At 45.0% G+C, this 12986-nt stretch overlaps 1 protein-coding gene across 1 annotated transcript; it reads left to right on the forward strand.

Moving 5' to 3' along the window:
* Positions 1–1406: 1406 nt before the first annotated feature.
* Positions 1407–11879, forward strand: LOC127694141 (keratin, type I cytoskeletal 28). The gene is made up of 8 exons (XM_052195568.1): positions 1407–1841; positions 2262–2344; positions 3109–3265; positions 5248–5409; positions 5492–5617; positions 9708–9925; positions 11396–11451; positions 11737–11879. The coding sequence occupies exons 1-8, from the start codon at positions 1407–1409 to the stop codon at positions 11877–11879; spliced, it is 1380 nt and encodes a 459-aa protein (XP_052051528.1).
* Positions 11880–12986: the final 1107 nt, after the last annotated feature.

Genomic DNA, 12986 nt, shown 5'->3' on the forward strand with positions numbered 1-12986 from the left:
CCAGCATCTGAAATCAGTTATGAGGGCCAGCCCTAGCCCCAGCCCCAGCCCCAGCCGCTGTGTACTTGTTATTGCAATATTTGGCTAGCCTGAGCTATGTAACAAATTCCAGGCCTGGTCAATAGTTAAGATCCTATCAAAAAAAAAATCTTCCTTTACTCTCAAATGTCAATCAATAACCACGTCCTGTCTACTCAGCCATCGTCCATACATCACCATCTTCATCTTTCCCTCCTGGACCATTCTTCTACTTCCATAGTTTGCCTTATCAACTCATTTCAACTTCACTCCTTTGCTACATTTTTATTAAAATATAATTACATCATTTCCCTCCATTCAATTCTTTTCTCCAACTCCTCCCACGCCCCTACCCCTACCCTTCACTCCTACTCCCTTTAAAGTTCCTGGACTCCTTTTCTTTAATTGATATTGCTATATACATATGCATGCATATATAAAGTGCAACCCGTCATATCTGCTCGGCGTGATTTGCACACACATCATTTCAGAGCTGACCACTTGATTTTGGGTCATCAAGTAGAGGGCTCCCACCCACCTCCCACCCCCCACCCCGTACCCCCCACCCCCTCACTCCCTACCCCCTCAACCCCCCCACCCCTGAGGGGAGACCACTTCTCTTACTCTCAGAATCAACTTGATGTTTCCCTTTGCTTTTTACTGAAGATTCATTCCAAACTCCTTGGTCTAGCACACAGAGCTAAACAGGAGCCAGCCCCTGTCTGGAACTAACAACTCCCTAAAGATTGTAGCAATGCCTTTTCATTTACTGAACTCTGTCTCTTCCGTAGCATACCAGACATGGTAGCCACCGACTGTGTCACTGGCCAGCACATGTGTACCGGCTACGGAAAGAAGGAGAAATTACCAAGGATATACTTATTTAAATAACACGGTTTTTGTTCTCATGGGATAAAATACCTGTTTCTGTAGCTAATCGTCCTTCATGCACCTGCACAGTAAGCCAGGCAGACAGGGCTTGTCTCTGTCTCCCTTAGCCTTTGACCCTGGATTAGCCCCTGTACCAGGTAATGACAGTGTGTTCATAGGGTCTCTAGATGAAAGAAAAGGATTACTCATTCAAAATTAAAAGTCAAAATAATGAACTTAATATAGAAGTAAACCCTACTTTATGTACGATAACAAATATCCTGAAGCGATGAGGGGGGTGCTAGGCATTAATTATTTTTTAAATCGCCCAATTATGCATCATTTCATGCTAATCTAAATGATGCCATTTCTCTCTCGGCAGACACCACTCAACTCCAGACAGCCCCCACGACCGTGTATAAAAGCTTAAAGAACCCACAAGCAGGTGACGTCCTGCACTCCTTTGAAATCACAGCTGCCGACAGACCAGCGGAACGCGGACCGTTTGCCTTGGCACCATGTCTCTCCGGTTTTCTGGCGGATCCAGGCACGTTGGCATGCAGTCGGGATCCCTCAGGCCACCCAGCGGAGGCGCAGGCTTCGTAGGGAGCAGTGTGGCTGGCGCTTCAGTCGCTGGTAGTGGATTTTCGTGGACCTTGGGAGGGACACTGGGCAGTGCTCCCCATGCCGCTGGTGCCCTGGGAAATGTCGCTGGTGTTGGCTTCCCCGGAAGCGAAGGGGTTCTCCTCTCTGGAAATGAGAAAGTCACCATGCAGAATCTCAACAACCGCCTGGCCTCCTACCTGGATAACGTGAAAGCCCTGGAGGAGGCCAACGCTGAGCTAGAGAGAAAGATCAAGACTTGGCATGAGAAATACGGACCGGGATCCTGCCGGGGACTTGATCGTGACTACAGCAAGTATCATCTAACCATTGACGACCTTAAAGGCAAGGTAAAGTCACAAACTTGAAACTAGCCAAGTATTTAAAACATAATAACTTCCGGCCAAAGTATATAAAACCGCAGAGGGAAATGCTTCGTGGCTGTTCTCTAATTTGCTTTTAATTTTAATAAATAATTCTTCCCGTTGCTCAAAATTAGGAGCCTTGATTCAATACTTTCAATGTAGCTAAAATGTTAATCCCACTGTCTATTTTGAGATACATTTATAGACAATAAATTATTATATTCTAAAAATAATGCATTTATCTGAGAACAATTTTAAAACATTGCTACTTTTAAAAAATCGAATTCTAAACATTCTGATAATTGCATGTATTTAAAAATTAATGCAAAGGCTTAATTATTTTCTAAATGATAAATGACAAAAGTAAGATTAACACCATGTTAACTCCCTTTTAATTCCCTCTAGATCATCTCTTCCACGGCTGCTAATGCTAATATAATTCTGCAAATTGACAATGCCAGACTGGCTGCTGATGATTTCCGACTAAAGTAGGTGACAGGTGACAGTGGTGGCCCCGGAACTGGGTTCCTATCTGTTTATGTTGTTAAAAATTTTTTTTTCATTTTCATCTCAAGTAAAATTACAATGTAAAGGAGTAAAGGAATCAAAGGATTACTTACAGAAGGTGATAATTACCTATGCGTGTTACCTATGCATTACACGCGTGGAATAACCTGCCCCTGTAAACTGTCCACTCCTCAGGGGAGATGGCTCAGTAGTTCAGAGCACCGACTGCTCTTCCAGAGGAACCAAGATCAGTTCCCAGTGCTCAACTCACAAGTCTTGGTAACTCCAGTTCCAGAGGGTCTGACGTCCACATACGTGCAGGCAAAACACCAATGCACATAAAAAATAAATTAAACTTTTTTTAAAATGTTAACTTAGATAAGACTATGAAATGGCTGTTTTTACTTAGCTGTGATAAGCATTTCAATCTGTGTGATGTGTTAGCTGCTTATTGTCCTGGACTGGACTGGAGGGACAGGTCTTTGTGTATAACTGTCTTGTTTTCTTTTGTTTTATGACCAGGTCTCACTCTGTAGCCCAGGTTAGTCTAGAACTCACAATCCTCCTGCTTCAGGCTCCTGAGTTCTTAAGATTACAGACATGGGCTACCCCACAGGGATTTTTTTCTGTGAATTTTTACATTTAGAGTCCTGATCTGGTTTCAGATTTCCAGTTGATGTCTTCAACATCTCAAAGAGGTCTAATGTGCACTGAAATTCATTTCAATCCACCCTCTCCCCTCAAGGTATGAAAACGAACTCACCCTTCACCAAAATGTAGAGGCAGACATCAATGGGTTGCGGCGTGTCCTTGACGAGCTGACCCTCTGCAGGACGGACCAAGAGCTGCAGTATGAATCCCTGAGCGAGGAGATGACTTACCTCAAGAAGAACCATGAAGAGGTAGGAGAAGCTTCCTCTCTCTGACCCCAACACAGCTCTGCGTCTAGGGAGGGAAGCCGTTGATGATCCAGCACTAATCAGCCTCGTGGAGATCACACACAAAATCTACTTACCTCCCAGGAGAAGTTTAGAGAGTGGAGAGTTAAGAGAGTGGAGAGGGAAAGAGAGGGAGGGGGATGACAGGGGAGGGGAGGGAAGGGGAAGGAGAGATTTACAGCACAGCACTGGAACAAGGCCCCCAGGGATGTTTGTCAGGACAGTGATGCCCCCCCCCCATCAAGAAAACCAGGGGAGAGGAGAGAAGGGGTAGCACCAGGAAGGGCTGGAAACAGGGCAAGCTCCGCCTCCTCTTAAAGACCCAGCCACTGAAAGAGGGCAGCTTTGACTGCACTGAGGGTGGGATAGAAAACCACTCACATTGTGCCACCCTGAGAGCATTTACTACCCTCTCTGTGGCAGGTACTATCTGGCTAACTGCAAGTAGTTTGATTTTGAAACTCCACAGGGACAAGAATTTTCCTATATATGGAATCTTATGTAAAACTTTAAAATACAGAAATACATTAATAGTAGTTTTTAGGGGAGATATATACATATGGATAGATATATGATAGATAGATAGATAGATAGATAGATAGATAGATAGATAGATAGAAAGATAGATAGATAGATAGATAGATAGATAGATAGATAGATATCTTAACTAAGAAGTCAGGCATGGGAACCGGAGGCCAGCCTGGGCTACATAGCAAGTCCCTGTCAGGGGGATGGGGAGAATCCTGAGATATCAACACTTTGAAATCCAAATGAAAAGGCCAGCGGCGCCATGGACTCGTGTAGACCACTGCTTTGCTCGAGAACCTAGGGTGCCACCCGGAGGGAGGGTGTAGCCTCTGAGAACAGGTTCAGGAGTCAGGATCCCTGTCCATTCTCCCTTCTGACCAGCCCCAGCCCCAACCTAGGCAAACTTCTTCTCCTCTCTGTGTTCCTGTGTCCTCATCTGTGACAGGAGCACCTGCCTCCCTCATAAGGATGCTCAGACTTGTGGCACATGCTCAGAGCATCGTCTGCCATCCAGTGGTCAGACAATAAATGACTATTAGTGTCCCTCAGGTGAAAATTCCACAGTGGCTGTGATTGGCGGGGCAGGACTGGGGTTTCCACTACTCTGGTCCCATGAAGCCAATACTTAGCAATTATCTGTTGAATAAACCCTTTGGTCTTTGTAATTCCCTTCATATTCTTTTTCTAAGTGGTAGCTGTGGTTGTCTTTTTTTTTTTTTTTAATTATCTTCTATTTACTGGGGGGTGGGGGAGAGAACCGTGCACATGCCACAGCATGTCTGTGGAGGTCAGAGCAACTTTCAGGAGCTGGTTTTCTTCTTCTTCCAGCCTCTAGGTCTGAGACTTGAACTCAGGTTGGTTGGCAGGAAGTTCCTTTACCAGCTGAGCCAGCTCACTGGCCACTCACTGGTTTGGTTGGATCTGGTGTAGTGGCTTAACCTTTTAATTTTTCTCTTGGTTTTCTGAGACAGAGTTTTTCCATGTAGCCCTGACTGTCCTGGAAATTGCTCTGCAGCCGTAAACTCACAGAGATCTACCTGACTCTGTCTACCGAGTGCTGGGATTAAAGGCATGTGCCACTACCCATTGGTTCGACTTTATAATCCCAGCATTTGGGAGGCTGAGGCAGGATAATTCCCTAATTCAAGGCCCAGCCTGGGTTACATAATAAATTCCAACTTAGTCTGGACTACAGAGTAAGATCCTGTCTCATAAAAACAAGGATGGATAGATGGAAGAAAGGAGGGAAGAAAGGAAAGAAGGAAGGAAGGATAGGCGGATGGATGGATAGATGGATGGATGGAGGGATGGACGGATGACAGGCCTGAATAGCACCAATTTTTCATTGCTCTGGGAACTTTGGGATCTCTAAACTCTGCTCAGATGGCCTGTGGACAGTCACTTGCATTTCACTTTAGGAAATGAAGGTTCTGCAGTGCGCAGCCGGAGGCAACGTGAACGTGGAGATGAACGCAGCCCCAGGCGTGGACCTCACCGTCCTGCTGAACAACATGAGAGCAGAGTATGAGGCCCTGGCAGAGCAGAACCGCAGGGACGCCGAGGCCTGGTTCCAAGAGAAGGTGAGGGGAGCCAGACCTGCTCTGTCTATTTCACTACCTAGCAGACCAGACTCAATGTGACCCTGTGCACCCTGTCTTCCAGAGCGCCACGCTGCAGCAGCAGATCTCCAATGACTTGGGCGCCACCACCTCGGCCAGGAGTGAGCTGACAGAGCTGAAGCGCTCTCTGCAGACGCTGGAGATCGAGCTGCAGTCACTCTCAGCAACGGTAGGTGCTGAATGACCCAAAACTGTCCGCGTGCGCGTGCACCCTGGCTCCCAAAAACCTAAGAGAAGCCTTTCTTTTCTTTCCTATTACAAATGCTTACTGAAAAGGGCACACGGGGTGAGGGGGGTCTTGGGGGGGAGAACAGCAGGAAAAGGAGACATCCTAGGAGACAGAAAGAGGCAGTGTCTTCCTCACAGACTTCTTGATACTGCTAAATCCCTTCCTGGATGACGCCCAGAGTTCATTGTGGTAAAAGAACCAGACTGGCGCCCAGTTCCACCCTACACCATGGTTCGTTCAACGCCCCAGAACATGCTATGGTTCGTTCAACGCTCCAAAGTGTGCTGGGCAGTGCTATTTCAGTTAAAACATTGAGGGACAGGACCAGCATTCCTTGTTCACACAGACCAAGATAGGTAACACCATCATCTCTGAAATATGGATGGAATATATTAATATGGCAGGAAGGATTAATAAGAGAGAGAGTACATAAGGCTGGAGAGGCAGCTCTGCAGTTAAAAGAACCCACTCCTTCAGGGGACCCAAATTTAATTCCCAGCACCCATATGGCAGCTAACAACTATGTGTAGCTCCAGTCTCAGAGTATCTGATACCCTGTTCTGTCTTCTGCAGATATTGTGTAGATGAGGTGTACATACATACAGGCAAAACAGCCATACACATGAAATATTTAAAGAAAGGTACACACCAACCCAGACACAGGCACTATCTGTCCTCTTGCCCTATATTTGTGACTTCATCATCCCCCTGCATACGCCCCATAGCCTGGCACTCAGCCTCTTAGGAACATCTGGGCCATGAAGAAGACTTCAACAGTTACCATGGAAACAACCTAGAAACCTACTTTCTATTGAGACTGTAGGCTGGCAGCATCCAAAAGGCTTGACTTTGAGAATTGGGGCAAGCAAGCATGTGGCCCAAGGATTCTCCATCCTCACAAGAGGTTTTGTAATTTCTGAAGACGCTAGGGTGTCACATGAACAAAGAAATAGCTACTAGGCAAATCAGAACAGTGAGCCAGCCACAAAGAAAACCATGGCTCAGTAGACTAGAAAGATCTTTTCGTTTAGCCAACCTGAAAACACAGACGCAGTGCTCTATTGCTATGTAGTATTTAAACCGAATATTCACCATTGGCCGAGCCCCAGCTTACCCAGCATGCCCTCTTCCCCTCACTCTGAGCTCAGCGGCCTCTCTAGCTCTTCCTTCTGAATTGGGAAGGAATTCTAAAACCATCAGAACCCTGCATGATCTTCTGCTGCTTCAGGTCAACTTGATGAATCCTCCCTGCGTTTCTGCAAAACATGATAGGAAATAAATTCTCAAATGTCCTCATCAGAATAAGAAGCATTTTCACATAGAAGCAATAATAATATGAAGCAGTTAGATTCTCAGCTCAGATCGCCCATCCCAGGAGTAATGCTTTAGGGCCAGGAAATAACCCACCCTGAAAAATGCATTTAACAGCCAGTGTACCCAAGCTATAGAGTCAAACTGGTAACCTAGCTTCCATATCTGAGATTCTTTGGTCAAGATAAATTCCAAGTTCAGTTTCCCACAGGGAGAACACAAGTCAATTATAGGTTGGGGGTTATCTGTATATGAACACCCACATGTTTGCTTCCTGTGTTATGCAAACTTCCAAGTTTATCTGGTTCTTTCTCATCAGCACCCAACTTTCCCAGTGGAAGGCAGTTAAGAGAGATGCTGCCCCTACGGCTTCCCAGGGTATTAGGCATCTTATAAAATATCCTAGGGAAGAAAGATGTGCCCCTCCTTGACAGCTTGCTAGCCTGTGCTTTTTCTTTCTCATTACCATATCTGTCACCTCCTCTCGATGCTCTTCCAGGAGAGCCTAGGAACCTGTCCAAAAGCAACAGGCAGTGTAAATCAGCATCCTCAGGGTCTCACCCCGTTAGACCCTCGCATGCCAGCCTGTCACATGCAAAAAAATTCCTTCTTTGCAATCCTAGCATGGAGTCAATACAATCATATATTGGCAATACACAGACTTATTCTGAAAATTATGATGCTACAAATGCAACAAAGAAGTAAGCTAGGGAACGGGAGACAGCTCAGCTGGTGAAAGGCTTGCCAGGCATGCATAAGGAAGGGTGTGAGTTTAGTCTCTAGAACTCATGTAAAAGAAGCCACTAGGCCTGATGGCACGAGTTTGGAATCCCAGGGCTGAGAAGCAGAGATGGAAGGATCCCTGGGGTCACTGTCCAGTCAGTGTAGCTTAGTTAGTGAGCCCAGGTGTGAAAGGAAGGAAGGAAGGAAGGAAGGAAGGAAGGAAGGAAGGAAGGAAGGAAGGAAGGAAGGAAGGAAGGAGAGGAAAAGGAAACAGAAAAAGAAAAAAGTATTACCTGAGGAACTGCCTCTCTCTCTCTTTCTCTCTCTCTCTCTCTCTCTCTCTCTCACACACACACACACACACACACACACACTCACACACACACACACAGAGACAGAGACAGATGACCAAGCCAGCTCAGTCAGTCAACAGGTTCTCCAGGGCAGGAGCGAGGATTAAAAAGAAAAAACAATTAGACAAGACTGTAGCACGACCCCAGCCAGTTCTGAGACTGAAAGCAGGTTTATTTTTTCCCAATCTGCTTTTATACCATAATTACATGCAAATAATAAGGTCAGTTCTAGATTGAGGAACAAGTAATCCAATAAACACAAATAGTTGAGGCACAAGCAAGTCAATAAACAAAGTCCTGTGATCACTGTTTCTAAGGACACACCAGGATGACCAAGATGTCTGAACCTACTTCCCTGTCCTAGCCCAAAGTCATATGCACACCGGAAGCATTCTTCTTTGTTCTAGCCTAAAATTAGATTCCTGCTGGAAGCCCATTTCCTTGTCCTGGCCCAATGTCAGATTTCTGCCAAGCAGCCCCAAAAGCTCTCCAGAGAGAGAGAGACAACGCATTTAAAATTGAAATGCATTTATTAGGTAATTGCTTGAACCACACTGCCTCCAAAACTGCCAGGCAGAGGCCTGCATCTCCTCCTAACAGAGGCATTGTGTCCTGCGACGTTAGAGCAGTAGTCATGCCACAGGAAGAGCAGGGAAATGAGAGAGAGGAAGAGGCAGCAGACAATCCGATAATGATTAATATCAGAGGTAGTAACTGCCCGCACGCACATATTTACAGATGATAAGACAAAGAGGGAAATTACCATAATTGAAGTAGAAATCATGGGGCAGGACAAATTACAGTCTAGGAAGGAGAGAGGAAGTGAGATACTCCTAGGACTTGGTTTGGATGCCCTGACCTTCAGGTAATGAACGCTGCCCTTGAGAGGCCACCCAGCTAAAGGAACAGCTTTAAAAAGAGGACTCTGGTGAGCGACAGAAAATCAAGAATGGATTACAAAAGAAAGCACCGGTCCAGTGGGTCTAGAAATAGGATGCGAACTGTTGAGCGAGGTTTTGATATAACAAACAACCCTCCCAAACTATTTTAAATATATAAATCATCCTGTGTGGATTTTTTACTGTGCTGTCCCCTAAAAGTGCTTTAGATACATGTTTGTCTTAACAGAAACTGTTACCAAAATCTTAACAGTTAAATAAATATCTTGCCGGGCAGAGGCCTGCATCTCCTCCTAACAGAGGCATTGTGTCCTGCGACGTTAGAGCAGGGGGTTCTGGGGGGGGGAGGTGCTGCAGGGCAGTGAGATGCCTCAGGGGATAAGGGCACTTGCTGCCAACCTCGTGACCAGAGTTTGATCCTAGGAATCCATAGGGTAGAAGAAAAGAACCCGTTCCTGCAGGTTGTCCTGTGATCTCCATGCTTGCTGTGACACATGCTTTTACACACACACACACACACACAAGTAAGTGATAAAGTCTTGGGGTAGGGGTCATTTTTCCCTTGTCAGGCCATTCAGTACTTGTTCACCCAGGGTAAATAACAGGCTCCACCTCCTGTCCTATAGTGACAAGCCCCTAACCTGCCCTGGGGAGTGCTCCTGCAGGATGCTGAGAAACCCAGGGCTGGGTAGCCCATCTTGATTTCACTCCTTACTTAAATCCCTTACACCTTTGATGTATCAGAAACACTCTCTGGAGTGCTCCCTGGCGGAGACCGAGGGCAACTACTGCTCGCAGCTGGCTCATATCCAGGCTCAGATCAGCGCCCTGGAGGAGCAGCTGCACCAGGTGAGGACGGAGACCGAGGGCCAGAAGCTGGAACATGAGCAGCTGCTGGACATCAAGGCCCACCTGGAGAAGGAGATCGAGACCTACTGCCGCCTCATAGACGGAGATGAGAAGTAAGATCAGTGTGAAGTTCCCAACAACAACTATATTCTATCCCTCAGCCTTCCGTGCCGTCGGACCACTGTCTCTGTGCCACCGCACAAAAATGTGTGTCCTTGTCCTGCTTCTATATAGAAGAATCATTTCCTCTACATCTTGTCCATCACACACACACACACACACACTCACACACACACAGATTCCCCCTCCCCTTAATCCCCTGAACCTCCCCTCCCCCGCAAACATTTGCATATGTATGCGTAGCTCCTGGGAGATTGCATATTTATACATGGCTCTTAAACTAATTCGTATTTCTTACTTTTTAAATTCTTGGATGGGAATTCTTGAACAGGAGGGGCTGGGAAGATGGCTCAGTGGGGAGAGTGCTTGTCCCACGAGAGCCCGACTTGCATCTCCAGCACATCTGTAAAGGCTGCATGGAATGGCTCAGAGCCTGTAACTCCATGCCTGGGGTCAGGGGAGAGACTGCAGATGCCGGGTGCAGCCAATCTAGGTGGCAGATGCGCTGTAGGTTCTGTGAGAGACTCTGTCTCAAAAACATGGTGGAGGGCTAGAGAGCCGGCTGAGAAACGGTTAGGAAGCACTTGTTGTTCTTGCAGATGACAAGGTTTAGTTCTCAGAACCTGCACGATTCACACCAGTCTGTAACTCCAGCTCTTGGGAGACAGATGCCCTCTTCTAGCCTCTGAGGGCACTGCATGCATGTGGTGCATATGCATACATGATGGTAAAATGTTCATGCGTGTAGAATAAAACAAATAAGTTTCTCTCTAAAACAAAGGTTGAGAGCAACGAAGGGAGATTCCTAATGCCGACCACACACTCACACACATACACTCACACACACACTCACTCACACACATACATACACACTCACACACATACATACACACTCACACACATACATATACTCACACACTCACACACACACATACACATCCTGACACACACACTCACACACATTCATACACACTCACATACATACACACACTCACACCCATACATCTACACATATACATACTCACACACATACACTCACACACATACTCATACACATACACACATTTATGAACACACACACACTCATACACATACACACACATACACACTCACACACATACAGATACTCACAAACACACTCACACACATATATACACACAAATACACACATACTCACACACATACACATACTCACATACAAACACACACATACACACTCATACACAGACACATTCACATACACACACCATCACCACTACCACCACCAAAAAGAAAAAAACATCAAATGGACATAATACTTTTAAATCCTCTCCTTAGATAACTTGTAGGCACTTTCTGCCCCTGCACACAAATCATATTTTTTCAATAGTAACAATTGAGATCCATTGAGTCATTACTTCAATGAAAGTTTCCTAAGTGATAATAAACACCAATGTAAGATAACGAAGTTTTCTTTCCTCCAGTTCCTGCTCCAGCTCAAAGGTTTTTGAATCTGGAAGCTCGGGGAATTCATCCAAAGGTAACAAAAACCTCATTTTATTTCTATAGCAGAAAATCCCTTTATATCAATGGCTCTCACACATGGTAGCAAAATCTACAGTTAAGACGTTTTAAGTAAAGTACTCTGAACTGGAAATGTTCTCCAGATAGCCCAAAATCTTATTTTAAACGCATAACACTCCCTCCTCAATGCATGTGATGCAGTGTGAGGCACCAAACAGTGGAGTCCTTCATCACGTGATCTTTCGGGGCAGATTATTTTGCCCCCGAAAACAAGGTCCTTCACCTGTGTTTTCTTCTCTAGATGTATCCAAAACCACCCTGGTAAAGACGGTGGTTGAAGAAATAGATCAGCGTGGCAAGGTCCTGTCTTCCAGGATCCACTCCATCGAGGAGAAGATGTCTAAGCCAAGCAACGGCAAGGCTGAGCAGAGGGTTCCCTTCTAGCTGCCATGCCCCAAGAGTAACTCGAGGGCGAAGCCGGCACGGCTGCACTGTTCTAAATCTCAGGGAGAATGGAAACGCTTTCTTCTATTACAGATGAATGACCTTAAACAAAATACATGTTTTCTTAGGGACTTTCAAAAGATGCTGGGTGTCCGTGTCCTAATAAAATAATTGATGGCAACACACTTCTTGATTAATAACGAGTTGTGATTTATTTTACCGCCTCCCCCATAAGTAGACCTTTATGGGAAACGTCTTTATTGAATTTCACTCTAGTTTTCAACAACTATCAATTCGATCACACCGTATTTAATATTAAATATTCATTAGGCATAATCTTAAAATCCCAGTATGCCTGCATGAGGTAAACATGCAGACCGTCAGAAAATGTTCCTGCAACTGACACATTCCACCACTAGATGGCACGTGCCTGATGTTTTTGTCAAGAAGTCTCAAACTATCTCTAGTTGCCACACGGACTTCTGGGATACCATTCCCACCTAAACAGAAAAGAAAAAAAAAAATCTCCGAAAAGATCTACCGCAACCAAGCCGGTGTTGATGACTTTTCCAGGACAGATTATAGAATCTTTTCCCCAGGAAGGCCCAGACAGAAATATTTTAGGCTTTGCAGACAATAGGGTCCACAGGGACTACTCAGTTTTTGTTGTTGTTGTTGTTTTTGTTTTTGTTTTATTTTTTTAATTTTCTATTTATTTATTTATTTATTTTTATTCGATATAGTTTTTTATTTACATTTCAAATGATTTCCCCTTTTCTGGCTTCCCACTCCCCGAAAGTCCCATAAGCCCTCTTCCCTCCCCCTATTTCCCCATCCACCCCTTCCCACTTCTCACTGCTACACTGAATTTCTAAAGTCATATGACTGATAAAAAGATTAATGTGCCCTGTGCCATCCAAGGAAATTGAAGCAATAATTAATCTCTCTAAAAATAAAAGCTTAAAAATAGATGAAATCACTGTTTAATTACAAGAATAAAGAAAATCTGACACCAATACTTTAAATTTTTTCCACCAAATATGAAAGAAGGAATACTATTAAATTCATTCTGTGAAACCAGTTGACCAGACACAAAAACTGGATAAT

This window comes from Apodemus sylvaticus, chromosome 10 (genome assembly GCF_947179515.1).
Source record: "Apodemus sylvaticus chromosome 10, mApoSyl1.1, whole genome shotgun sequence".
Taxonomy (NCBI): domain Eukaryota; kingdom Metazoa; phylum Chordata; class Mammalia; order Rodentia; family Muridae; genus Apodemus; species Apodemus sylvaticus.

What these genes read in the sequence shown, in the direction of transcription:
- LOC127694141 (XM_052195568.1), top strand. Translation starts at nt 1,407, where the DNA reads ATGTCTCTCCGGTTTTCTGGCGGATCCAGGCACGTTGGCATGCAGTCG. An exon ending in TTGACGACCTTAAAGGCAAG is followed by an intron (nt 1,842 to 2,261) that starts GTAAAGTCACAA and finishes AATTCCCTCTAG; the next exon opens with ATCATCTCTTCCACGGCTGC. An exon ending in TGCAGTCACTCTCAGCAACG is followed by an intron (nt 5,618 to 9,707) that starts GTAGGTGCTGAA and finishes TTGATGTATCAG; the next exon opens with AAACACTCTCTGGAGTGCTC.